We start from the raw sequence: 23,801 nt of genomic DNA, 5'->3' as shown, positions 1-23,801 counted from the left end.
CGTCACATATACTCGTCGACGCAAGGTTCGACGATCGTCTCACTTCACGGCCAATCAAGGCTCTGCGGTGTCACTCGGGATCGACCGTCTTCGACTGGCCGGAGATGTGTCCGCGGAACACAAACCGCGCAATATCCCACTGGTGAAATGGGTGAGTCCATTCCGTCAGAAACCCCACTCATTGTTGACCTAATCCTCTGCGCAGGTCAGTTATCCATGGCCACCAACCTCCGGCGTCCGCGCCGGAGTGCGTTCCAATTCGGATAGGCGTAACGAGGAAGGACGCAACAACACTCCCCCGAGGCTCAACGTAAGGAATCGACTTGTCGTGGAGACGGCGTCGCGTAGAGCGCCTAGAGCTTTGCTCAGGGTCGCGGATGGGCACTGGCGTAAGGGCGCGAGCCGACGGCGTACGGAGCGCAGCGATCACCGCCGCGAGCTGGAGGGGAGGGTTGCTTTTACGGAGAAAAGCAGGAAAAAATGGGGGAGACGCAGCCTCAAGCGGGGGGTTTGAGGTTGCGGTGCAATCGCCTCGCTGTGGCACCGGAGTGCTGCAGTGTGCGTAGGGAACGACTGTCCTCGACTGGCCGAGGGCGTGTCCGCGGAGATGATGTTCGCAGAGTGTCCCACAACGGGCGAGATGGGTGAGCGTCTTTCCCTGCGGCCCGCCTTGCATCGTGCTAAAACTATCTGCAGGTCAGTAATCCAAATCGAACAACCTCTAGCACTCCTGGAGGGCATCCGGACTCGGACAGGCGTGACGAGGAAGGATGCAACAGTGCTTCGCCGAAGCTCAACGTAAGGAGTCGACACAGCGTGGCGGCGACGTCAGACGGAGCGCCTGGATCAAGGATCGGTACTATGCCGCGGTAGTACGTTCCTTGGTTGAGCGTGGAAAGACGGCGCACGGAGCGCAGCGATGAGCGCCGAGAGCTGAGGGGAGGGCTGGTATCAGCAGAAAATATGGGGGACGTGGGTGGACTACGAGCACCCGTACTGGTGGCATCCGTTGCGAGGACAGCCTCGCTGACTTTGTAGGAGTTGGTTGTCGCTGAAGTTGGGTAGGATTAGTCCGGAATGTCAGTCTGCTTCTCCCTCATCGCTGTCCCGATGGCTGTAGTGGCTGCGGGGGCAATAGCGGTGGCAGCCATGACGTGTGCGGGGGTGGCGGCGGGCGTCTGTGCATGGTGCATCAGTCCGACTCCCTGCTCGAATGACGACGGCGCAGCCTCCTCACCCCCACTCAGATTCGCCACCATGTCCTCGTCCTGCTCCTCCACTCCTCCATCTTCAATCTCTAGCGTTGGGCTTGGCCAAGCAGCCTCTTTCAGCCTGTACGTTGTTGTCCAACGTCGGCCTGTCGCGATGACTGACCTCCGCTCTGTAGATGTCTTCCGAACATACAGTGTTCCAAACATTCCTCGGTGCTCTCGAGGGCGCCGGTTCCGTCCTACTCACCTGCTTTGCCGGCTACATCGTCGCGCGTCGCGGGCTGCTCGACCATTCTACTGTCAAGCAAGTATCCAAGCTCTGCACAACACTCTTCCTCCCATGTCTCCTCATCGTGCAGATGGGTCCCGAGCTAAGCGTATCCTCGCTCTCCCGGTATTGGATAATACCTCTCTGGGGCCTCATCTCGACAGCCATCGCACATCTCATCGGCTGGGCCGGCCAGCGTCTCTTGCACCTCAAGCACTGGACCATCATCGCATGCGGCCGCCCCAACTCGAACGCGCTGCCCCTGCTCTTGCTCCAGAGCCTTGAGTCCACCGGCGTGCTCTCCCAGCTCTCAGACGACGGCGACCTCAAGCGTGTTCTGAACCGCGCAAAGTCGCTTCTGCTCCTCAACGCCATCGTGCAGCAGGTGATCACGTTCCAGCTCGCGCCCTCTGTCCTCCGGTTGGACGATGGTCAGCACAAGTCCGATGCAGGCCCAGGGACGCTGCGTCCAGGACCTGGGAGGATACTGCCTGTCGCGCAGGACGAGGAGCGCGTGGGGCTCCTGGACGACTCGGAAGACCAGGAGGAAGCGGATGGAATTAATGGGCGCGGGGCACTGCAGCCTATCCAGGATATGCCTGACTACCGCTGGCCGAGACATCTCGAGTTCGCGAAGAAGCCTTTGCTAACCGTGTGGACCTACATGAGTCCGCCGCTCATAGGTGCAATCATTGCGCTCATATTCGGGGTACGTCTCCTTTCGTCTTATTCCTCGTAATCTCTGAGGCAGCTGCTGAAGTGCACTAATATTAGCTCATCCCACCCTTGAGGGAGACGTTCCTCGACGAAGATGGCACCATGTTTCCCGCGATCACACAGAGCGTGAAGAATCTCGGGGAGCTCTTGTACGCCTTTCCGCCGGCTTCTCGCCCTTCTCGCACTAACGCATACATGCACACAGCGTCGTCCTGCAGACTTTCACCGTCGGTGCAGAGCTCGCGCTCGTGCCCTCCAGCTCGCCGGGCGTCCTCCAGACAGTCTGGGTGCTCTCCATCCGCTTCCTCGTGATGCCCGCGCTCAGCGTGCTCTTCGTCTTCCTCACCGCCGGCAAGGGCTGGTACGTCGACGACAGGCTCGTCTGGTGCGTCTCTTCCCTCTCGGCGTCCGCGCGCTGCCGATACTGACGGGTGGTCCGCGCGCAGGTTCTTGCTGGTGCTGATCCCGGCAGGCCCGTCCGCGATGCTCCTCGTAAACGTGGCGGAACTGGTGGACATTGATCAAGGCCCGATCGCGGGCTGCCTGACGATTGCGTACCTGCTGTCCCCGCTGATGGCCCTCGTTTGTTCCATCGGGCTCGCGGTAGTCGACGCCAAGTCGTGATCGTTAAAGGGCGTTGTACGCCGTTGGATCCGAGTTAGGCACTGTGGCAGCTTGGTGGAAGCAATCGTTCATTGAGCATACTCAACTTATGGGGCATTGCTCTCCCGAGGTAACTTAATGACTGTATGACTGTGTCGCGTACGTCGATGTACATATACCGGACGGTCTGGGTCGTGGATGTGTTTGTTGTCGTGCTACTTCCTGTATCTTTCTCGATGGATCCTCTCTGTAATCCGATGTCTGGTGCGCTAAGAGCGAACCTTTACCCTACTTGTCCGTTGTTGTATCACAACATATTTCGCAACGAAGCAGGTATTGTCGAGTGGATCCAGGCGGACTGAAGGCACTTCGCTTTCCGTTGCGGGAGTTTACCGGCAAAGGCCGCATCTCAGATAACGATCTGTGCATGCCTCCCAGCTTAGCCGAGCGTCATACCGAATGCCAGGCTAGCTACGATCTCATAGCATGAAAAAGCACTTGGGTATCAAAACATCAGTTTCAGAATAGGGTTATGGTCGTTTCAGAGTCATATGTCTGCCCGGCAGAGCCAATCAGTCAACCATATTGTAATTTGTGCAATGTGTGCATGACTGATGGAAGAGTGTGCACCAATGTTGTTCGCGATGGAGGATCTCGTCCGTTCACGACTAAGTTAGCTTAGTTCTCTTGCGTTGCGTCGAATCATAGTACTGACTTGCGAAAAGATCATACCGACACCAGGGCACAGAATCCAAGCACAGCAAGCCAGGAACGATGATTGTGCGGGCTTGAAAGTCGCCGGCAGCGAATGTTAGCACGGTGTGCGAGCTATTAGTATCATGCATCAAGCGGCAAACAGCAGGCAATGCTTAAATGAATGTGATGGCGCTTATTGATATTATGTCTGCGACACACGTCTTCTACCAAGTTAGTAGCTTCGCATGGGCAAGTCATCATGCTTGCTTCAACGACGCGACCCAAGCCCGGGCCACCGTCACGGTGTCGCAGATACACTGTCGTTCTTGACCTTGGCTCAGGATACGTTTTAGATAGGCTGACAATCATGCAAAAATCCGGCCATACGCTCGCGTGCTAGCGGAGCGTCTTGGGAAGCATGCAACCAGCGAGCGGTCGCTGCGGGGCTACCGTGACCGGCTATTGCCTACGTGCTCTCACCTACAAGGCGCGATAAGCAGCACAGAGCCATCCGGTAAACGACCTGTACGTACGTTGTTTTCCGCCTCTTGGTGTGGAAGTCATCGCCTTATACTCAAGGAGCGATGTACATTCGTCGAATCGCACCGAGGTTGACGAGGCCTGCCAAGGCCGGTGTTGCTGAAGGCTGCCTATGGCCCCGGTGCGGCGTTAGAATCAGGAACCGACGGCCTGGAAGGTGCACAATGTGGATGAGCTCAGAAGCCTCAGTCTACTGGCACCGTGCGGATGATATGTGTGGTATGCGATCATAGGACGACAGCCGCATGCTAATCGTGTCTGCCTCACTGAGGTTCACTCCCAATCCGTTGACGTTCATCTCCATGGCTACGTCTAATGGTCTTGAACATTGGCGACGACATATGGGTCACGGGGCCTATAGGTCTGCCGTGAACGTTACAGTAATAGCCTATGGCGATGAGAATCGGAGACGTTACGTACCGGATGAATTTGACATTTACGAAGGCGAACGTTGATCATGAGTGAAGGGGCGAGCGGCTCTCCGTCTGCACGAAGGCGTGAAATGAAATGAAATTCTTTCAATGCGTATGTATTGAGTCAAAGGGTACGAAATGAACTCAATAGGACACTACGAGGGCACGTTGTTATGCTTTCTGTGAAACCTCGCGTGTATGCATGCCCTACGTGGTGCCTGAACGCATAGACCGACGAGCTTGAGGAGTAGCGAGGGTAGGATTGATCCTGACCAGTACTAGTTCTAGGATAGCGCCCGGTAAGATTCTCCGCGGTACATAGATTGATGTGAATTCGATGCAGACGTTGTGTGAAGTACCGAGGTTGCGGATTATAACTGCCACTCCGGAAGTACACGATGGACCCCACAAAGAGATGTTCTGTATCAACCAGCAGTAAGTGGAAGACAGAGGCTCCGAACAGTCTGGAAAGACAAGAGACAAGGGCGGGTTAGAGTAAGTATGGGGTCAGGTGGCGGGGAGAGGTGTGGCTGGCATCAAGACTGAGGACAACGTGTTACATACTGGGGTCGGCACCCCGCGGTAGTTCCCACGGTGGTCAGCGGGAGGGCTCGCAGGTGGGATCTAATAAGATCGCGACGACCTCCTCCTCGCTATCCGCAACGATGTCCCTATCGCCTACAACGTCGAACGAGTACGAGCCGACGACGGGAAAGCGGCGCCGGACGTCCTTCACAGTCAGCAGCCAGCGCTCAGAAATGGCGCACTCGCCTCAGGAATCTAGCTCGGGCCAGGCCATTGCACCTCCTGTCCCGCCTGGTCACATCCCCAAGCGGGGCGCGCGGGCCTGCACTGCCTGCCGCAAAGGCAAGAACAGGTGCGAGGGAGAGGTGTGTTCTGTCCATCTGTCGCACTGCCGCATCCTCGCTGACCGCTTGTGGCCCGCCCTCTCCGCCCGGCCCGGGATACGCAGTCCCCTTGTCGACGATGCCAATTGAGTGGTACTCCCTGCGTCTTCGAAAAGCCAGAAAAGAAAAATGCACAGGTCTTGTCTGGTGCTAGCACCGAGTAAGCTCACGACCATCACCTCGATCCATTTCTGACGGCGCACTGGCCGCCATCATCGTTAATCTACCAGACGTCTCTCGCGCTTGGAGGGCCAATACCTTGTACGCATCTGCATGTATAGGATTCGTGCCAGTAGGCTGAATGAAAGTTCTTGTTGTAGGTCATGCAAAGCCAAATGATTGGGATGCAGTCGTCTCTCGACCGTATTCTGTCTGCAATAATACAACAGAGCCAGGCTACTTCTGCGCTCGTGCAACAGTCTGTGTATACGAATGGTGGGCCATCCGCCATCCCGCCGATCCGCAACGGTATGGACATGTACGGCTCCCCCGGCCCTTCGGACGGGCCGCCGGTACGGCAGAACAGGTCGTTCCCGCCATTGCCCGGCTTTGCGCCGCCGGTGCGTCTTCTTCACTATCGAGGCTCTCAGTGAGGCTCAGTCGCGTCCAGCCACACAAGTACGCGACCTATGGTATTGTACCAAGTACGGCGCCATCATCAGATGACGAGTCCGAAGACACGCTACCGAGGGCCACGTTAAACGCGCCGATTGAGGCGTTGCAAGGCCTAGCGAACGCCGCCGCTGAAGCCGCTGCCGCCCCGTCCGCTTCCCCACCTCGGTGTGTCAACGCGCGTTCATGAGCCTCGGATGGACACTGATTATGCTCTTGATAGTATGAAGAAGAGAAAGAAGGCTGAGCCCACGCCGCGTAATGCCTTCCCTCACGTTGTCGAGAAGGTGTGTGCGTTAAGCTATGATGCCTTAACGGTCCCGATAGACATGTATGTGTCCAGGGCCTCGTGTCAGACAGCGAAGCAAGAGAGTTATTTCACATGTATGTGTCAACGTATCAGTGGCCGATTGCCGCGCTCAAATTCGATTCACTAGCTTCTTCTCCGGCTGCCACTACTTCATCCCTTGTTTCGACCCTACATACGATACATATGACGCCTTACAAGAACGTACGCCATGGACGTTCGATGCCATGCTTGCGATAGCCAGCAAGATCCGTAGTGGGACAGGTCCGCTCAGTTCCACGTTTTACAAGTGCTTGGAAGAGGCGCAGGGCATCGCTCGGTCTACCCTCTTCGGTCCTGTGGTGCGGAAGGAGGCGGTGCAAGGTGTGTTATACTTGTGTCCATTCAGCGATGCTTGACTGATTCGCTGGTACGTAGGTATGCTGCTTCTCGCTGCTTGGAGCACGAATGGTTGGCTACCTAGTGGACATGCTATGCGCATGGCTCTCGATCTCGGATTACATCGGGCATTGGAGAAGCTAGCCGACCCGGAAAGCTCAAAGAAGCGGACAGAAGAGGAGGAGCGCAATCTAGGTACGCGTCGGCGTCAGGTCAAATGTGTCGGGTCCCTGACTTCGTTGTCCAGTCGTATCTGCTCGCATCTGGCTTTGCCTGTACTGGTTTGATCACCAGTGCGTCGTGTTCATTTGAGTGATTCATATCCACTTATGTCTATATCTAGGATGAGTCTTGGGACGGGGCGCCCAGTGGTCTTGCGAGACGAGAGTTCTATCAAACATTGCCGCTTACTGTTCACACATCCTATGGCCTCCGTTACCGATGTTCGTCTCATATCTCAAGTGGAGTTGATCGCCCAAAAGAGTATGTGTGTTCCGGGACTTCTTTCCACAGACATATCATTGACAAGTGCCCACAGCCCAGATATACGAGACATTGTCCCCTCTCAACGGTCAAGTGAACCACAACACATTGGCGTTCATACGTCGCGCGAACATCGCCTTGGACAAGTGGTGGCAAGACTGCGATGAACTTCACCGTACGTTAGCTCCCCGCTCACACCTGATCTGCTGTCATGATAGTGTTACAGGAGCAACGATGGACGAAGACGCTTTACCGCGGAAGATTCTTGCCGGCGAGCTTCATTACGCCAAGCTGTGGCTTGTTTGCGTTGCGCTTCGTGGTACCTCCTGGGACAAAATGCCTTTCGAGCAGCGGGAGCTTGCCTTCCAGGCTAAGGATGCTGCATCCGCCTGTCTCTCGAACCTCCTCAACTCGCCTACATATAGGTGACTACTCACTGTGTTCTCTCATGCTCTGTCTGACTGGCCTGTGATGTAGGGCTGCTCTGCGGTATGCTGTGCACGATAGTCTCGTGACAGCTGCTTTCTCTGGCCTCTTCTTGCTGAAGATGGCCAACCTGTACCCAGCGGAACTGGATCTCGCAGCAATCACTATGCAAGTCGAGCAGCTGGCGGAGCTGTTGTCCGAGGTGGCCGCTGAGAGGTTTGAATGCCAGTCTAGCAGTTGTGAATAACTCGCTGACTACCTACATAGATACGCGTTGACGCTGCGCGTTATGCTCGCTAGCCTCAAACGCAAGCTTGGTCTGGGAACGGGACCGTCAGCAATGCCTGGAGGGCAGGACATGATGGCTCCGCCTGCATTTATTGACCCGGCCATCATGCCGCAACTGCAGTTCACAGTGGAAGAGCTCGGCATGTTGCCGGGCTCGCTACCAAATGACCGCGCGATGTTTAGTCCATCCGCGATACCAGTCTGGCTGCAAGAACAGGCGAGTCCTGATGTCATTCTTTGGACGTCTCTTTTGTAACGTTTGCGTATTGAACGCAGAGCTTGACGGACCTTGGGCTCCCGTCCAATGGGTCTGACGGCATGTTCCTGCAGATGGGGCGTATGAACGGCTGGATGGGTGATTTCCCCCCCATGCCGGAGGCGTGGTGACGACGTCAAAGCCGATCTGAATATGTTTTACTCACGTCTTGCAGCGCCGGGGCCCTCTAAAGTGTTTTATTGTGTATTAGGTCCCCGTCATGATACGTTCGCTCTCGTGTACATCGTGTACATCTGCTTGGTGTGTACATATTCATAGAATTCGATAATCCTCCGTTTCACTAGGGTCGTGTACGTTACGCAAGGAACATCTACGCAGGTGTTTGCTACATCGTCTATGCATGCCATCATTCCTCTTCCTCGCTCTCCTCTTGTTCCTGCAAGAACTGGTGACGTCATCAAATGTGAGTAGGTGTATTCAAATGGAGAATGAGTCGAATGTCACCTTCACGAGCGTCTGCGTCGCTTGCAAGAAATGCTGCTTGCCCTGGGGCTTTGCGCCCTTCTGGTGCCAATAAATGATGGCTTGGTCAGAGATACAGTCTTTGTTATACAACACCTGTGGTCGTCGTTAGCTGCCATATCAACCAGAGGGCGACGTGAGCAGGACCTTCAGGATCTGCTGGAACGCCTTCATGATCCGCGTATCTTCGTAACAATACACTTGTACAATGTTGATAAGGGCGACCTCGGTCTTGGGACCATTACAGAAGGGCTCAAGAATATCGGTGAAATTCTGACGAGGAATGTTCTAGGTTAAACCTGCGGCAGGAATGAGATCTGAGAATGGCTCACGGTGATCTCGCGGATTGCGAGAGCTTCGTTCTGGTCCTGACGCGCTGACCACTCGACAGACGATATGAGTCCTTGCCAGATGCACTGAATCAGCTCCGTCTCGGGGAGAGGACGCTCCTCCTGCTGGGTCTTAAGAGTAGCCACGATCTGTAACACGATCAGAATAGAGGTGAGACCATGTAATCCCTTGAACTAACCTCTTCGTGAGGAGTCTCGCGTTCCAGCATCTCCTGTAATGTCTTGATAATGCCTTCCCTCAAAGAGGCATTCTGACGTTTGGTCCACCAGTCCGCCACTTGCGCCAAACCGGCCTTGCGGAAGTGCTCATCGAGCACCTTATCCTGACGCTTGTTCTCAGGGAAGAATGCCAGCAAATCCTTGATCCCGCCACGTTTCAACGAAGCCGCGAGATGATCCATGGATTGCTCCGAGAGGTAGGCGTGGAAGACGGTTGTAACGACGTTGATAGCAACGTCTGCATAGTAAATGATGTCAGCGACGCACGCGTACAACAGTATTTGACAGACCATTCTTCACAAGATGGTCCTTGGTCAGACTCTGCAGGCACCCCGCACTTGCCAGGCCTTGGGCCATCGTGAGGGCAGTCGCGACAGCGAGTTTGTTCCGCTGGACGTCGGTCCACCTGTTGATGTACTGCAGCAGAGTAGGCAGTGATGTCTCCTCCAGAGGTCTCTGCAGATATTTGTACCTTGGTACAGTCTCAGTTGGAACTGCTGCTCGTGGCGGCATTTGACAACTCACCTCCTGATCAACTTGTTGAGTACGTCCACATACTGCTTTATGTTAGCCACCTCCACCGGCTCTTTCGCCTTGAGGACGGAGAAGGGAGAAGGCGGTGCGCCATCGTCCAGGTAGTTACCACCGGGTTGTAGCAGGCCGCCGATGAGTAGAATCTCGAAGAGAGCTTCTGCATACTTGAGATACTCGAGGGTAGAGCCGGCTTGAACAAGTTTGTTGGTTACGCCCTCAAAGTCGTTCTCGGGGACGGTCTCGAGGTGTTTGTACAGTTGGTCTCTGAAGACTAACGTTACAGTAAGGTTGGACTCCCAGATCTGAGATGGGGCGAGACGTACTCGTGGGTTCGTGTTTGGCGTGAGCTTTGACAGCACCTTTCCTTGCTCTGATACGGACCCCCTGGAGCGTAGGCTTAGGTGCAGCTGCTTGCTGAGACATCCACAGGTTTCGACACGCTCGAAAGATGTACAACGGACAGAGTGCGATGGTGCAGAGGACAGCCCGACTGATCTCCTCTCGCTCTCTCGGCACCCGCCGACAACAGATCCATCGAGATTTCCCAGTCTGGCAGTCCAGAGCAAAACATGTTCATTTTTCTTACGATGCACTACCTCAACATGCTATTATTCGCATGAACTCTGCCAATCCTCGCCGCAAACCTCTGAGAGGCACGGAGACTGGCCCAGCTCAGAAAAGGCAGTCCGCGTCGAGTAGCGCCGCAAGCGCTTGCAACTGCATAGTGAGATGCACGTGATGGTGGCTGTCGGGCCTCGGGGCGTGCGACACAAGGCAGCATCTCTTCGCTCTCGTCCCCATCGTACCTCCGCAGCCCCCCGCCGCCTCGTACCTTCACCACATCAATGCTCTCATACACGGCCTTCGTCTCGTGGACGATCCAGGGTATGCTGGTAGATGCAGCTTCAAGCGGTAGTAGGTGGTGGGGATAGATGGCAAGTGCGGGCCTCAAGGACTGACGGCCTTCAGATCTCCCTCCCTTGGTCACCCCCGAGGAACTAAAACTTCCCGGGAGGACGGGCTTTCCCCCTCAGGTGAGGCGCAGCTGCCCATAAGTCTTCTTGGAAGAGCTCGCAGGAGCACCCGAGTGCTCTTGTCCAGCCCCGAGCTGGGGCATCGGTGATACCTTGATGAACGGTACGTCTATACCTACTCACTTGCTTCGAAGATCATGCATCCTCATCACATTCCTTCTAGCCCGTAATGCTGGCTTTTAGGTGAACAGTGCTTGTGTTCTCAACGCGGCATGTTCATTGAACGTCGGGTGCGGCTATCAGTGGATAGACCGCATGTGTTTCGTCTGGCGGTATGTGAGGTGGATGAAGGAGAGAGTGGGTTATACATCGTTTCACTCGATGTATGCGCATGTAGCTGTGAGTGCATCCTTCCGTTACCCGCGCGAGCCTAATCGGCGCGCCGCACGGGAAAGGGGGGCTGTGGCTGACGCGACATTTTCACTTCCACAGACTCCCATGTCATTGCAGAAAGTATTGAATTATACACTGCGTATGAGGCGTACCGTTTTTCCTCTGCGATGCAGGCCTATCTCTTTTGTCTTGCGGTGATCTTCAATGGTCTATAGCGATATCCAAAAAAGGGAGCGGTCTCCAGTTACGTCAGCAGACCAATAAGTGAGTGCGCGGGCCGGTCCGCGAATGGCCGGCTTCGCCTCCGGCCACACCTCGACAACGCGCCAGGCGTCGACGCCGCCCACGCCCCTCGACTTTACCCGCTGCCTACCGACATCTTCCAACCTCGAGGATTCCCTTACTCCATGATATGCCCCGAAACCACAACGCAGGCCCTTCCACCCTCCGCAACCGGAACCGTGTCACAAACAAAACTCGCCTCAAGGTCATCACTGAGAGCATCGATGCAGACCCGATCGTGCTCGATGAAGATGAGGAAAAGGCCAGGGTGGTTTCCACTGCCGGTGTCGACGCTGAGGATGCAAATGTGAGTACTCTGGTCCTCGTCGGGCTCGTTGTGCGCGCCCTTGTTGTGGCTTGCTTTGTGGCAGGCTCTGATTGGCTGCTCGCGTGGGAACTCATTCCGCGGAATGCTGACTAAGCGCGCCTATTTCCCCTTATAGGAACACCACTTGCAGGCAGTGTTGTCGGCGGCGGCCACGCGGCATCAGTCCTCTGCACGGTCTACCAGAGGGACACTGGAGAAGGAGAAGCCGGCGCCAGTGGCATACATCCCCACACCCGATAGTACTGGACTGGTGGACAATTACGAAGAGCTGTACCCTCCGGAAAGATGGAAGGACCCGGCCACTTATGTCAAGTTCTCGGACACGGTGGAGGAGTCCACCCTGTTCGCACTTGCGGATGGCTTCATTTACTACATGGATGAGCGTGACAAGGAGTGGCTTGACCGGAACAATGCTGAGGCCGGCGGCGAAGGCACAAGTGCGCAGGGTGCCCTGTCCGGCACCAGTACGCGTTCGGGGAGGGCTTCCAAAGCCAAGGGCAAGGATCCTGACGTCGCTCAAGCCGTCGCCATGTCCGAAGACGAGTTCGAGCTCGTCATGGCAATCTTCGAGAAAGTGACTCATGAGAAGACAGAGTTCTTGCATCATGTCAGTCCCCTCTGCCATCTCCCAGTCCTTCGCTTGTTCATGTATCTACTGCGTAATGTAGGGACTCGAGCAGGGCACGCCCTTCCCGCCGTTCACTGACTACCAAGACACGTTCGCGGAAGAGTTGAAGCCTTCAATGTTCGCGCTATACACTGTTCCGGATTGGGTACCCACCCCAGCTCATCTTTCTCGATTGGCTCGTGCAATCTATCCACATTGGCAAGAACGACGCATGGAACGCGGGGGTCACCCCATTATACCCGTTGTCAATGTGAGTTACATACTGCAACGCTATGAGCGTCGACGTGAACTGAATATCCGGTAGCTCGATGAGATGGATACGATGAACGAGTCGTACATATGTTTCCGAAGGCGCGAGATCAAGGCGGTCAGAAAGACACGTGCGCAACAGGCGACCTACTCGGACAAGATGATGCGTCTGCAGACCGAACTCACGCAGGCGTTCGACATTGCAAGTGCGGTCCTACGACGAGAACAGCTCAGACGCGAGGCATGTATCCATAGCAACGCTGTCTGGAACAGGCGGTGCGATCTTGTCGATCTCAAGCGGAAATTCCCCAGTTTGGGCACAAAGGAGGACGAGGAACTGTTCCACGACAAGGAACGGGTGGCGAAGAAACCGAAACCAGAGAATGCGTACGTTTCTGTCCTGTTCCGCTGTTGTCGTCGCTGACGTGCTTTATAAAGTCGCATCCCGCTCAGATTGCGTACGCGCGACAACGGCGACATGCTTTCTCCTGTGGCTCATGAGGCAGCCATCAAGCCGAAAGAGCGACAGGCGCACATACAGCAACTTGTCGACCAGGATTTGGCCCGGAGGAAGGAGAAGGATCAGAAATGGGAAGATCATACCGACGTACGTGCTTTGCTGTCGGGCACGCATGGTCGGGCTTACGTTCAGATGTTGTTCACAGAACCCTTACCAACCTCCTCCTCAACCATACCCGTGCAAGCTGTTCAAGTACATCACGTCATCCCGTTCCGCGTCCCAGTCTTCGGCGAGTTCGGACGCAACGATCAAGCCGCTTGCGCGGCCACCCCGTGCAGGCCGCTTACGCTTCGGACGTGGCGGACGGATTCACTTGGATCGACGTTCATACTCGAAAGAGTCGTCCGACTCTTCCGGCTCTTCGTCGTCATCGTCGGACAGTGATGATGCGGAAGAGCAGGACCACAAGCGACGACTGGCGGAGAGATGGAGGTACGATGCCGATGATGTCCCTATGGTGGGTCCCGACGGTCCGGAAGAGAAGGATAGAGTTCTGGTCGACGACTACGACTCCAAGTAAGTGGTCGTTACCTTGCCCTTGCGCAATGCCACTTACACCTCACTAGATACCTCGTTCACCACATGACCCTCCTGACGGAGCAAGATCTAGGCAGCCTCATGACGGATCCGACCCTCGTCGTGACCTTGAGCGATGGCCGTCAGCAAACAATCACGCCGTTTAGGCCAGGCTCGCAAGGGCTGTATGGTCGCTCTATGCCACCCGCCCCGCGACAGCTCACGGCGCCCATGACACCTGCACGTCCCATCCAGTCCTTGCAGTCGTCGAGCTCTGGCATCTCGATCTCGCAGGCGGGGACGCCGGTTTCCGTAGCCACGCAGTTGAAGCCGATGGCTCCCCCCACGATCCCTCACATGCGTATCTCGTCGAATGGAGGCATCCGGGTACCGGGACTGCCAGCGATCAACATGCAGGCTCCGCTTGCTTCCCCTCCAGCCGCGTCCGCGATGGCACAGACGAACGGCAATCACGATGTCAGCGGTCACGCAGATGTGACCGAACAGCCGGCCAAGTCGCCCGCGCTGCAAAGCCCTCGTGGACAACAGCAAGGGTCGCCTGAACGTCAAGCCACCGATGCTTCCACCGCCGCCACCACCTCTCCCATGCGTGCGAAGGCCCAGCCTCCGCAAGCGATCACTATGCCCACCGTGCCTAATGGCTACCATATCCCGAATGTTAATGCCTACTCCGCCACTATGCCCAATGCCACTTACATGCATGCAAACAACCGTTCCAACGGCTTGACCCTGCAGCAAATGCAGACGATGAAGTCGGCCTATGCGTCTATGTCCCCTCCCCCCGATAACTCAATGCAGGCTAATACCGCCAATGTCCAACTCCGAACCCCGGGCTCTTACCTCGGTCACGTACACCAGAACGGCCATCCCAACTACGCTCAGCTGGCGAACGCTCGGCATATGCAGCAGTGGGCAGCGGCAGCGGTGGCCCAACAGCAGCGTCCGCCGTCTGCCAACATGGCGGAAAACAACGGCGCCGATGGCATGCCTCCGCCCGCAATGTCGCCACCGCTACCTGCCATGCCCGTACGGACGCCGTCAGCCAATGGTATGCGCACGCCGATGTCGCGAGGCATGGCTGTCCCTGGGGTCGCCCATGCGATGGGCCAACCACAGGGACGGGCATCGCCCGCGAACCCCCACATGGCTCGAATAGCGACGCCACTCACGCCGTCGCCGCATCTGCTGAACACCTCGTTAGCGGCGACCCAACCGCAAGGGTCGCCGACGAGGTCACCACAGCCACCGATGGCCTCGCCATCGATGCAGGCGCGGCAGGCAGTGGGCAGTTCTGGGGCGGGGTATTAGCAGCTTTCTGTGATTAATTGTATCGCGTACTTGTAGTTAGCTCCCGATTCCTCTTTGGTCGTCGTCTCCTCGTCTATTTCTCTTTGTCTCTATCGTCTTTCCTTGCTGTTGACCATACTTTATATAGCTAAGCTGTTTCATGAATATGTCAGTTATGTGTACGTCCGTGGTTGTGCAGCCATGCGTAAATGCAATCCCCTCTCTGTGCAATGCTACGCCCGTGTAAATGTGGTCCGCCACCTGCGCGCTATTGTTCAGCGCTGGTCGGCGCGTTACACAGATGTATGCTCTTTAAATGCAGGCATAATGTCCTCAAAAGAAAACGCATATCCAAACGTGTGCAGCTCCGCAGAGTATGCTATGCGCGCATTGACAGCTGTGCCTCAGATGCACCACTGGCACTGCCAATGTGTGGACCAAGTCTAAATACGGTGGACGGACCCCGGTCCACAGAAGGCGCATGAATAGAAAGATGATAACTTTAAACTCACTTCGGATGGTGCTTCCGCAATCCTTCCGCCCCCTTTTGAGACTGCCGTCGGATCCGGTGGGGCAATGCGCTGCCTACTGGGACTGAGCCGCGCAACCGGCCACACCAAGCTTGAACTTGAATGCATAGCTTGCGGACATAACCTGGTGTCGCTGAACCACGAGTTGCATATCTGAGTTTGCAGTTGATTTTCAGGTAGGTAGGGGCGCTGTAGATGCTGGGATGCAATGGGAGATGAGAACAAGGGAATGCGGCGAGCACAAGGCAGCAGCCCGGGCGATCGTCTCTGTGGCGGACAAAGCGTGACCGTGACGCGCAGTACAAGGGATTCACGTGCCATGACGCGCGACCGCTCGGCGCCTGTGCTGGCCCCTTCCTCCACCGCGCCGCCATAAGAACCCCACCCGCCCCCGCCTTGTCCTCGCTGTATTGAACGGAACTCTCACCTCACTCAACTCATATCTCATATACACATTCCCGCAAGGATGTCTCCCGTCTCAACAAATACGAACGGGACTGGTACGTGGACGACTGTTTCATGCGACTTGCATCAACCACTAACGAGACGCTGTCCTCCTTCCGCACATTATCTAGGCAACTCGGCACATCAGTGAGCAGAATCAGGATGCTATACTTAGTACGGAACTCATCAACTTGCAAGCAGTGACAGCGACGCCGCCCTACCGCCGTCTTTGTCGTTCAAATGTGCCGTGACCGACTCGAAAGGCCCGCGGCGGTCCATGGAGGACGCACACGCCATCGTCGTCCCCTTCGCCGGGGTCCGCGGGCAGGCCTTCTTTGCCATCTTCGACGGGCACGCTGGCAAGCAGGCTGCAGAATGGTGCGGCGCGAACTTCTCCACGGTGAGCCCGTCTCCATGCATTGCCGCCGCGCGCGGTGGCGCCGCACCCGCTCATCTCGCGTACCGTTCCCGCAGTGTTTCCTCGAGGCGATTAAGCGCGATCCGACGGCTACCATCCCTGATGCGTTCAATCAGACGTTCCACGACGTCGACGGGCACCTCTCCCAGCTCTCGGAGGAGTCGGATGGCAAGATGCATGCGGGGTGCACCGCGGTAACTGCGTTCCTGCGCCTCGAAGATGCGGATGGGAAGCAGTCCTTCCTCCCGCCACACTTTGACCCCATTGATATCGCGCTTGCGGACATGCATCTGGACGATGAGGCCAGCGACGGGGAAGCCGAGGGCGGACACGAGAAGGTTAGCAACAGAGCCCGTATCAAGCAGTTCTTCAAGCCTGCCAATCACGACCAATCCTCCCCGCCGCCGTCACAGGCGAGCTCGGCAAATACGAACGAGAAAGATAATGCATGGACATTGCCCCGCAACGCAACGGTGCGTCGGGTGCTGTATTGCGCAAATGTGGGCGACGCGCGGGGCGTGCTGTGCCGTGCCGGACGGGCGGTACGCCTGACATACGATCACAAAGGCTCGGACAAGCAGGAGGCGAAGCGGATTATGGATGCGGGAGGCTTCGTGATGAGTGGGCGCGTCAACGGTGTGCTCGCGGTGACGAGAAGTCTGGGGGACTCGTCGATGAAGGAGTTTGTTGTGGGTGCGCCATATACCACGGAGACGGAGCTGAGTGAAGAAGACGAGTTCCTGATCCTGGCTTGCGATGGGGTACGTCGTCTCTCTTTGATGCTTGTTATGACCCTAACCTCGTTCTAAAATCCGGTCAGCTTTGGGATGTTATCGATGACCAGAAGGCGTGCGAGCTTGTGCGCTCTATCGCAGACCCCAGGAGAGCTGCGGAGGAGTTGCTCGACTACGCATACAAGAATTACTCAACCGACAATGTCACGGTTCTCGTCGTCCGGCTAAGGAGCCCGCCAGAAGCAATGGGTACTGAGCAGAATGGATCGTGAGCTTGTCGGTTACCCGGAGTATGTTATCTCAATACTGTGTCTTGTTCCCTTGCTAACTATATACGTAGTAGCGCGCTCGATCTCTTCTCCGGAGGCACGAGCCCTTGTGCAGTGGTCTCGTTACTCTCGTGTATTCGCCCTTATTCCGACTCTTTTCTTTGCTGATTCAAGGATCTCGCGCGCATGCACTCGCATACGTACACAAGGACAAGTGTAGCTTATTGTATTGTAGGGGTTGTCACTAAACTCGGCGGGTACGGTACGTAGTGGCTTCGCACTGTAGTGACAGAATGGGATGGTTATATTTCGTGTCACCCTCCGTGACTGCGTTCGCTCGAAAGGGGGCCGATCTAGATCTCGGAGTCCACACGTGTCGGTGTTCGAGTTGCCTAAAACGGACGTCGAGGCTTGGATGATGTCACGACGGTGGCACGACGTCCGACACGATGCCCAGCAGTGGCCAAGGCCAGCGCATACATGCCGAACACACAGTGTAACACATCTGGGAGGCACGCGTTCGCTGTTCGCCTCCCTGCAGCACCCTGCTCGCTCGCGGCCCTCACGACTCTAACCACCAGCCTCCTCTACATTCTGTTCTGATCCGCATATACTCTGCTGCCAGGTCGTCGCCTGTTCTGCACTAACCACCGCCATGTCTAACGCCAAGGGAGGACCCTACGTGCCTGGTCCGACACCTAATTATGCACCGCAGTATGCACCTCCTGCTGGCCCTCCGCCCAGTGGCTACGGTGACCAGAAGTCGCCGTATGAGGGAGATCGGTTTCGGCCGCGGAAACGGATCAACGACCCGCTCTTCTTGATTTTCTTCCTGCTGCAGGTATGCCTTGACCTGCTAGTAGCCGTCATAACTGAACGAGGGACGGTACCGACCGGAACTAGTTTGCAGGATTCATAGCGCTTTCAGGCATCGCTCTGGGTCAATGGGTCAAGAATGGCGGTTTGGGCGGCGGTGTTGGGGGCAGCACGGGGACTGGTGTTACGCTTGACTAGTGAGCTCCTCGCACACCGTCTGTATGGTTTGCCTGCTCACGTACGCGTGCTTCCGTGCAGTCACACTGTAATCCTGTTGCTGTTCGTTACCGCTGCAGCACTCGTCCTGTCAACAATATACCTTATCCTCACGCGCTTCTTCACGCGTCTAATCATGCACATCACCCTCATCCTTGCCATTGTTTTGAACATGTATGTCTTGCGAATCACGTCTCCAGGATTGCGTCAATACTCACTGGACCTTGCAGTGGAATATGTGTGTACTATTGGACGACCCACTACTGGTGTACGTCTTCCCGCTTGGAATTCCGAAAATGTACCATGTCTTGACCCTCCATTTTTGTGTCTATAGCTGGAGCGATCATCTTCACCATCATCGCTCTCTTCTCGATCTTCGCCTACTTTGGGTACCGCGCACGTATCCCGCTCGCGTCGTTACTCCTGCAAGTAGTCATGGATGTAGCGAAGCATCACTGGAGCGTGTATACCGTCGCCTTCGTTGCGCTCATTGTTCAGGCGGCGTGGAGTGTGTAAGTCAATCTCCGGAATTCATAGAAACTTAATACTGATCCCTTCAAAGGTGGTATACATTCTCAATCATCGCCATGTGAGTCCCCGACGTAGATGTGGCTCGTAATCATCTTGCTAACAACGTACAAATGCAGCTATGCGAAGTGGACGCCAGGAAACCCTTGTACGGCCGTCTCTCTACTACATGAAGCTTACTATTCACGCATTGACTTATCCATCTTACAGCTTGCGGATCGGGCTCCTCCTGCTCTAGCAGCAAGGTCGCCGGTCTCATCTTCTACGCGACCTTCTCCTATCTCTGGACATCGCAGGTTATTGGTAACGTGGCTCTGGCCACGCTCGCTGGTGGGCCATTCGGTTGTACGTACATATTTACTCTCCATAAAATTGTGCACTGACACCCAATGCTTGAAGCATGGTACTACTTCGGCCCTCGAGAGCAGGGCACGATGGTGAATATCGTGTGCGACCTCCTCTCTGAATAACTCTGAGCAACAACGTATTTTCAGCCACGGCACCCTACTTTGTCTTCCTTTGGACGCGCCTCGACGCTCTCCCTGGGCTCTATCGCGTTCGGCTCGCTCATTGTGACCCTACTGGATGTCATCAGGCTTATCCTCAATGCTATTCGCAACAATGCCAATGAGAACGGGCATCGTGAGTTTCTATTTAGCCTGCGGGGAGTTTAGACGATTTACAATGCGATCGCAGCGGTGGAAGTATGCCTCGCGTGCTGCGCCGAGTGTATCGTTGGTTGTATCGAGGGATTGGTGCAGTACTTTAACAGGTGGGTGCGCATTTGCCTCGCTCGAGTATCGGGCTGACTCCTATGCGGCTGAAGATATGCATACATTGAGATCGGTGAGTCCATCTATGGTAGAACCCGGAAGGCAGTTTACTCAAGTATATCTCAGCGTTGTATGGCAAGCCTTATATGCAAGCCGCTCAGAGTGCGTGGCACCTCTTGCGTGACAGGGGTGTCGATGCGCTCGTCAACGATTCGCTTGTCGGCATGAGTGAGTCTCGTTCGCCGGTTCCTTCAGCTTGTGCTAAGTCCATTACTATCAGCACTCACCTGGGGCGCGTACGCGATTGGGCTGATCTGCTCGTTGTTTGCGTATCTGTACTTGCGCTGTGAGTCGGGTTCTTTCTTCCCGGGAAACGAAGTCATATTGAGCGCTGGTGAAATAGACACGCATCCCTCGTATAATGATGACGGGCAGTATACCGCACCGGTGCTCCTGTTTGCGTTCCTCATCGGCCTGCAATGCAGTACGTATACTACCTGTCATCCCACATACTCGCTGGCTGACGCAGCAAACGATAGTGATGACGCTCTCGTCAGCCATCCAAGCAGGCGTGTCGACCATGTACGTCCCTCTTACACTACGCCCTATGTCAAGTACTCATCCTGACACCGCACAGCTTCGTCGGCCTGGGCGAGGACCCACAAGTGCTAGCGTACCGCGCCCCCGCGCTCTTCAATCTCATCGCAGCGACGTATCCCCAGGTAGTGCAGGGCGTGCCGAGGGTGTAGCGCGGGCCCGGGTGTAGTCTCATGCCCATAGCTGGTGGGAGATAACCGCACAAGATTCAGACGATATTACGATAGTCAAACTGTACTGTCTAGATGTGTGCTTTGTGTATCATCACTAGTGTAGACCCATGATGGACTTGCTCAGACGTATCTCTACATCTACTGGCGTAATATCGTCTCGGAGTCGCATGCGTCGAAGCCTGTTGTGTGTCAGGGTTGAGCTTGACATGTCAAGCATGTCAAGCCTAAGTAGTATACCAGCTGGAAGCGGACGTAGAGTCATGGGCAGTACCAGTAGTGTCGATTGAGGCTACACATCGACGACTCAAACTCAGGGCTACATGGCACACGCAGGGGCTTCGAACAGTGAACGTTGACGTTGAACAGCCTCCAACTGCGTTCATGTGACTGCGTGGTCGTTCAGCGAGGCCTTCAATGCAATTAATGATACAGCGTGTAGCTTCAAGTTGTACTCTGCGGTATTCAAAACAGGCAAACAAACGAGGACAACGCATCACAAGTTCGATGGGGACGCCATAGCGAGACAGCACGACAGCAGGACTAGAAAACATTACACATAGCAACCTGAGACTGCACATTCAAACGACCCCTTAGTCTCGTACTCGAGCATCCCAGATCTTGCGGAAATCTTCCTCGGACAACGTCACCGGTTGGGCCCGCACACCATCCGGATCTTTCGCAGTGAGATGTTTGATCGTATAATGTGTGCTCTCCAGTCCTGCCGCGACCAAAATGACGATGCAGGAGCGGGGCCGGCGCATTGCAGGGGTCTTATACTTGAAGGTGTTTCCGAGTTGAGCGACGCCACGGATTTCTGCTTCAACCTTTTTCGTCTGCCGAGCTTTTGGACACGCAGGGTGATTCAGAAAGTCGGGTTCAGAGTTCTGATACACCTGAGCACACTGGAAACTACGCTGATAGTGAGTGATACATCGAACAGATGAGCGGGCGATGCGTACAGCTTCTTCGTGATGTTAGGGTTTAGCCTGCCAAGCCGCGACTCAGTCTCTAGATCCCCAGCGCCCAGCTCGTTACAATAGATAACATTGAATGCGCTGAATGCAGCAAACGAGACGATGCAATGGCTGAGACAAACTGTTAGTGCCGACCTCAAGATAGGACAGTTCACGGACTTACTCTTCAACTGACATCTCCGTAATGGGCTTGGTATACGCCCTTATTATCCCCTCGATGTACTCAACATAGCCGTCTTTCTCCTCTGCGTAATTATTGGCAGGACCGCGTCCCCGCGCGAACTCTGGGTCGTTGGCCCAGCGATCCGAAGCACGTGCGTGAGTCGATGTAAGCCCTTCCTCCGTCTTCTCTTTGGTGCGGACGTGATGAGCATGTTCTTCCCATAGACACCCGTATCGAATGAGCTGGTCAGACAAGACCTTGTCACGCTGAGCTTGACGTGTCGTGGAATGGGACCTCGAGGCGGACGAAGGCCGAGGCAATGGGGGTGGCGCAGGTCTGGATACCCTGAGAGAAGTACGACGAGCAGCAGGCATGGAGAGCTTGCAAAGGATGTGAAGAATGTAGGGGACTGAGGTGTGGCGAGGTGAGTATGAGTCGTGATAAAAGAACGACGCGAATGTCCGCTTGAACGCGTCTTATGTAGTACGCATCAACTTGAACTTCGATCGTATATCACGCACGTGACCATTTGCAGGTGGCGCGGTTGCACTTGCACTGTGCAGTGCCCGGGGGATCTGTAGCCGTTCGCCACCATCTCCCGAGGTCTCTTCTCGCGAACGCGCTTCCGACTCATCGACTAGCCACTGGCTACGGTATAGACAAAGGGCCTTCTGACCATGACAATCTGTACCGCCTCGCCGGCGAGTACTCATCTGTAACCACATTTCACCGCTAACGGGGTTCTTTGCCATTGTTCCAGATACCACTAGAAGCCGACTGCCTTGAGAGTGACTCGGAGAGTGGGGAATATCTGGCTTAGATTTCCAGAATAATGGTGTTCCTGCGGGTACATAAGGGCGGTGAAGTGCCTTGCGTATCCAAACACACGTTTAGATCGCACTCCACACATTCCTCAAATGCCTCCTCCTCCCGGTGGGCCTGGTCCAAATGTCCAAGTTGTGCAAGCACGTAAGCTCTTTAACATCTTCTACAGTGATCGTGATCACCAATCCGTCGTCAGCGATGCCTCCGGCGGCATTCATGTTCTTCATGCCCATAGATGAATGGGGCCTTACTTTCGATTTATCGACTAGGATTATGCAAGACCCACCCCCAAATGGCTGGGGAGTCAATCGTTGTAAGTTCGTGAAAATCTCTGGTCTATATACGAGCATTTCATACGCGGGTTGCTCCCCCACAGCGACCATTTATTCAAGAATAGCGAGACGCCTTCAGCGACAAGGGTTTTATCACGCCCAATACTCAGTGTACAACTGCCAGAACATCAGCGGCCTTGCCGTTTACCACTACATGTGCAATCTGCGCGTAATCGAGCCAGCGGGCATATTTTCTACGGCGGTCAGCAGATTACAGATGTTTCACATCGACCACCACACAATGATCGCCACTAATGAAGTGCGGCTTGGTGGCAATATGGCTACTCATCTCACGGGCACCACTCCGGCGAACCTTGTACCGAATCATGTCCCTTCAGCGCCACACCCGTTGGACCCCAGTTGGTGTTGGTAGGCCTTAGTAGGATGTGGGTGGCTTGCAACATACAGTGTATAATAGCTGACCGACCACTTCCAGTCCAGTTTACTCGGTTTACCGTGGTGACTCTGCGCCAACCCTCGTCGCCTCATGCTCTTGGCACCTGTCACCCGTCTTGCCACTTGCGATGCTATCTCTTTTTCATCCGTGGTTGAACTGCTCTCTCTACGCTCTCGGTACTACACTTCTAATGCTATGTCGTCCAGAATTGCTTTGAACTATGTCATTATATCACCTCTCGTTGGTCCGTAATAGGACAACAGTTCGACGGTAGTGTTCAACCCACCAGGTATCGACCAGAAAGGCAACCAGATCTCAAGGCATCATGATCGAGGCAGTGAGTCAGTGACGCTCTAGAAGTAGTGACGGTCTAACTTGGTTCACTCGGATGGTCAATAGACTCGGTGAATGTACATTGGCAACAAACTCTAACAGATACAGAGACGAGGACCACAATATAGCAGACTGCCACTGTTCTTCCCACAGACACCCATATCGGGTGAGCTGGTCCGTCAGGCGTGTCTCGCGCTCAAGTTGAGCAGCTTGACGCGTCACAGAGCACGATGCAGAAGATCGCGCCGCGACAGGCGTAGAACGGGTTGGGGGTCTAGTGGCCCGACGAGATCCGGGTTGGAGTGCAGTAGCCGGCATGATGAGCGACTGAAGTGTCGGCTGGTTGTTGGTCGCAGGAGGTGACGCGTAATAGAATGATGCTGAGCGCT

General features: G+C 55.3%; 9 protein-coding genes across 9 annotated transcripts; 7 read left to right on the top strand and 2 right to left on the bottom strand.

Moving 5' to 3' along the window:
* The first annotated feature begins 1,169 nt into the window (after nucleotides 1–1,169).
* Nucleotides 1,170–3,091, top strand: C8Q71DRAFT_749203 (uncharacterized protein). The gene is made up of 5 exons (XM_047923191.1): nucleotides 1,170–1,334; nucleotides 1,388–2,188; nucleotides 2,254–2,345; nucleotides 2,402–2,581; nucleotides 2,643–3,091. The coding sequence occupies exons 2-5, from the start codon at nucleotides 1,388–1,390 to the stop codon at nucleotides 2,818–2,820; spliced, it is 1,251 nt and encodes a 416-aa protein (XP_047781137.1). The 5' UTR covers nucleotides 1,170–1,334; the 3' UTR covers nucleotides 2,821–3,091.
* A 2,022-nt stretch (nucleotides 3,092–5,113) lies between these two features.
* On the top strand, nucleotides 5,114–8,237 carry C8Q71DRAFT_704427 (uncharacterized protein; the record flags this gene model as incomplete). The annotated part of the gene is made up of 16 exons (XM_047920386.1): nucleotides 5,114–5,338; nucleotides 5,422–5,516; nucleotides 5,587–5,617; nucleotides 5,677–5,916; nucleotides 5,967–6,136; nucleotides 6,192–6,255; nucleotides 6,312–6,352; nucleotides 6,406–6,638; nucleotides 6,693–6,848; nucleotides 6,901–6,946; nucleotides 6,997–7,136; nucleotides 7,192–7,311; nucleotides 7,363–7,561; nucleotides 7,614–7,778; nucleotides 7,830–8,079; nucleotides 8,127–8,237. 16 exons carry the CDS (start codon nucleotides 5,114–5,116, stop codon nucleotides 8,235–8,237), a joined length of 2,286 nt encoding a protein of 761 aa, XP_047781136.1.
* Nucleotides 8,238–8,278: 41 nt separating this feature from the next.
* On the bottom strand, nucleotides 8,279–10,179 carry C8Q71DRAFT_509184 (eukaryotic translation initiation factor 5C). Its single transcript, XM_047919036.1, has 8 exons — nucleotides 10,016–10,179; nucleotides 9,684–9,963; nucleotides 9,449–9,630; nucleotides 9,119–9,396; nucleotides 8,922–9,068; nucleotides 8,737–8,862; nucleotides 8,572–8,685; nucleotides 8,279–8,512 (listed from the first exon to the last, which is right to left on the bottom strand). Exons 1-8 carry the CDS (start codon nucleotides 10,113–10,115, stop codon nucleotides 8,474–8,476), a joined length of 1,266 nt encoding a protein of 421 aa, XP_047781135.1. The 5' UTR covers nucleotides 10,116–10,179; the 3' UTR covers nucleotides 8,279–8,473.
* Nucleotides 10,180–10,478: 299 nt separating this feature from the next.
* Nucleotides 10,479–11,362, top strand: C8Q71DRAFT_509130 (uncharacterized protein). The gene is made up of 4 exons (XM_047919035.1): nucleotides 10,479–10,607; nucleotides 10,662–10,726; nucleotides 10,910–11,065; nucleotides 11,159–11,362. The coding sequence occupies exons 1-4, from the start codon at nucleotides 10,538–10,540 to the stop codon at nucleotides 11,255–11,257; spliced, it is 390 nt and encodes a 129-aa protein (XP_047781134.1). The 5' UTR covers nucleotides 10,479–10,537; the 3' UTR covers nucleotides 11,258–11,362.
* C8Q71DRAFT_749185 (enhancer of polycomb-like-domain-containing protein) lies at nucleotides 11,282–15,357 on the top strand. Its single transcript, XM_047923190.1, has 7 exons — nucleotides 11,282–11,648; nucleotides 11,785–12,276; nucleotides 12,338–12,547; nucleotides 12,602–12,933; nucleotides 12,985–13,153; nucleotides 13,212–13,582; nucleotides 13,633–15,357. The coding sequence occupies exons 1-7, from the start codon at nucleotides 11,472–11,474 to the stop codon at nucleotides 14,909–14,911; spliced, it is 3,030 nt and encodes a 1,009-aa protein (XP_047781133.1). The 5' UTR covers nucleotides 11,282–11,471; the 3' UTR covers nucleotides 14,912–15,357.
* A 406-nt stretch (nucleotides 15,358–15,763) lies between these two features.
* C8Q71DRAFT_749179 (protein serine/threonine phosphatase 2C) lies at nucleotides 15,764–17,684 on the top strand. The gene is made up of 6 exons (XM_047923189.1): nucleotides 15,764–15,920; nucleotides 15,996–16,011; nucleotides 16,066–16,264; nucleotides 16,339–17,043; nucleotides 17,103–17,306; nucleotides 17,357–17,684. Exons 1-5 carry the CDS (start codon nucleotides 15,887–15,889, stop codon nucleotides 17,286–17,288), a joined length of 1,140 nt encoding a protein of 379 aa, XP_047781132.1. The 5' UTR covers nucleotides 15,764–15,886; the 3' UTR covers nucleotides 17,289–17,306; nucleotides 17,357–17,684.
* Nucleotides 17,685–17,698: 14 nt separating this feature from the next.
* Nucleotides 17,699–20,565, top strand: C8Q71DRAFT_749173 (plasma-membrane choline transporter-domain-containing protein). Its single transcript, XM_047923188.1, has 17 exons — nucleotides 17,699–18,126; nucleotides 18,189–18,298; nucleotides 18,360–18,491; nucleotides 18,548–18,585; nucleotides 18,652–18,829; nucleotides 18,880–18,906; nucleotides 18,965–18,993; nucleotides 19,056–19,190; nucleotides 19,245–19,282; nucleotides 19,340–19,487; nucleotides 19,542–19,617; nucleotides 19,672–19,691; nucleotides 19,745–19,846; nucleotides 19,899–19,964; nucleotides 20,022–20,102; nucleotides 20,158–20,200; nucleotides 20,256–20,565. Exons 1-17 carry the CDS (start codon nucleotides 17,941–17,943, stop codon nucleotides 20,365–20,367), a joined length of 1,521 nt encoding a protein of 506 aa, XP_047781131.1. The 5' UTR covers nucleotides 17,699–17,940; the 3' UTR covers nucleotides 20,368–20,565.
* A 269-nt stretch (nucleotides 20,566–20,834) lies between these two features.
* On the bottom strand, nucleotides 20,835–21,848 carry C8Q71DRAFT_749172 (uncharacterized protein; the record flags this gene model as incomplete). Its single annotated transcript, XM_047923187.1, has 4 exons — nucleotides 20,835–21,297; nucleotides 21,327–21,330; nucleotides 21,352–21,473; nucleotides 21,526–21,848. Coding segments are annotated over 4 exons (465 nt in total), but the record flags the coding sequence as incomplete, so codon positions are not given.
* A 339-nt stretch (nucleotides 21,849–22,187) lies between these two features.
* C8Q71DRAFT_749171 (uncharacterized protein) lies at nucleotides 22,188–23,304 on the top strand. The gene is given in 6 exon segments (XM_047923186.1): nucleotides 22,188–22,385; nucleotides 22,402–22,411; nucleotides 22,423–22,494; nucleotides 22,547–22,663; nucleotides 22,727–23,068; nucleotides 23,119–23,304. 3 exon segments carry the CDS (start codon nucleotides 22,443–22,445, stop codon nucleotides 23,053–23,055), a joined length of 498 nt encoding a protein of 165 aa, XP_047781129.1. The 5' UTR covers nucleotides 22,188–22,385; nucleotides 22,402–22,411; nucleotides 22,423–22,442; the 3' UTR covers nucleotides 23,056–23,068; nucleotides 23,119–23,304.
* Nucleotides 23,305–23,801: the final 497 nt, after the last annotated feature.

Source organism: Rhodofomes roseus, assembly GCF_022264815.1.
Source record: "Rhodofomes roseus strain CIRM-BRFM 1785 chromosome Unknown C8Q71scaffold_6, whole genome shotgun sequence".
NCBI classification, from domain to species: Eukaryota; Fungi; Basidiomycota; class Agaricomycetes; order Polyporales; family Fomitopsidaceae; genus Rhodofomes; species Rhodofomes roseus.
Note: the sequence above shows the minus strand (reverse complement) of the source record. Positions and strands in the feature narration are given on the sequence as shown.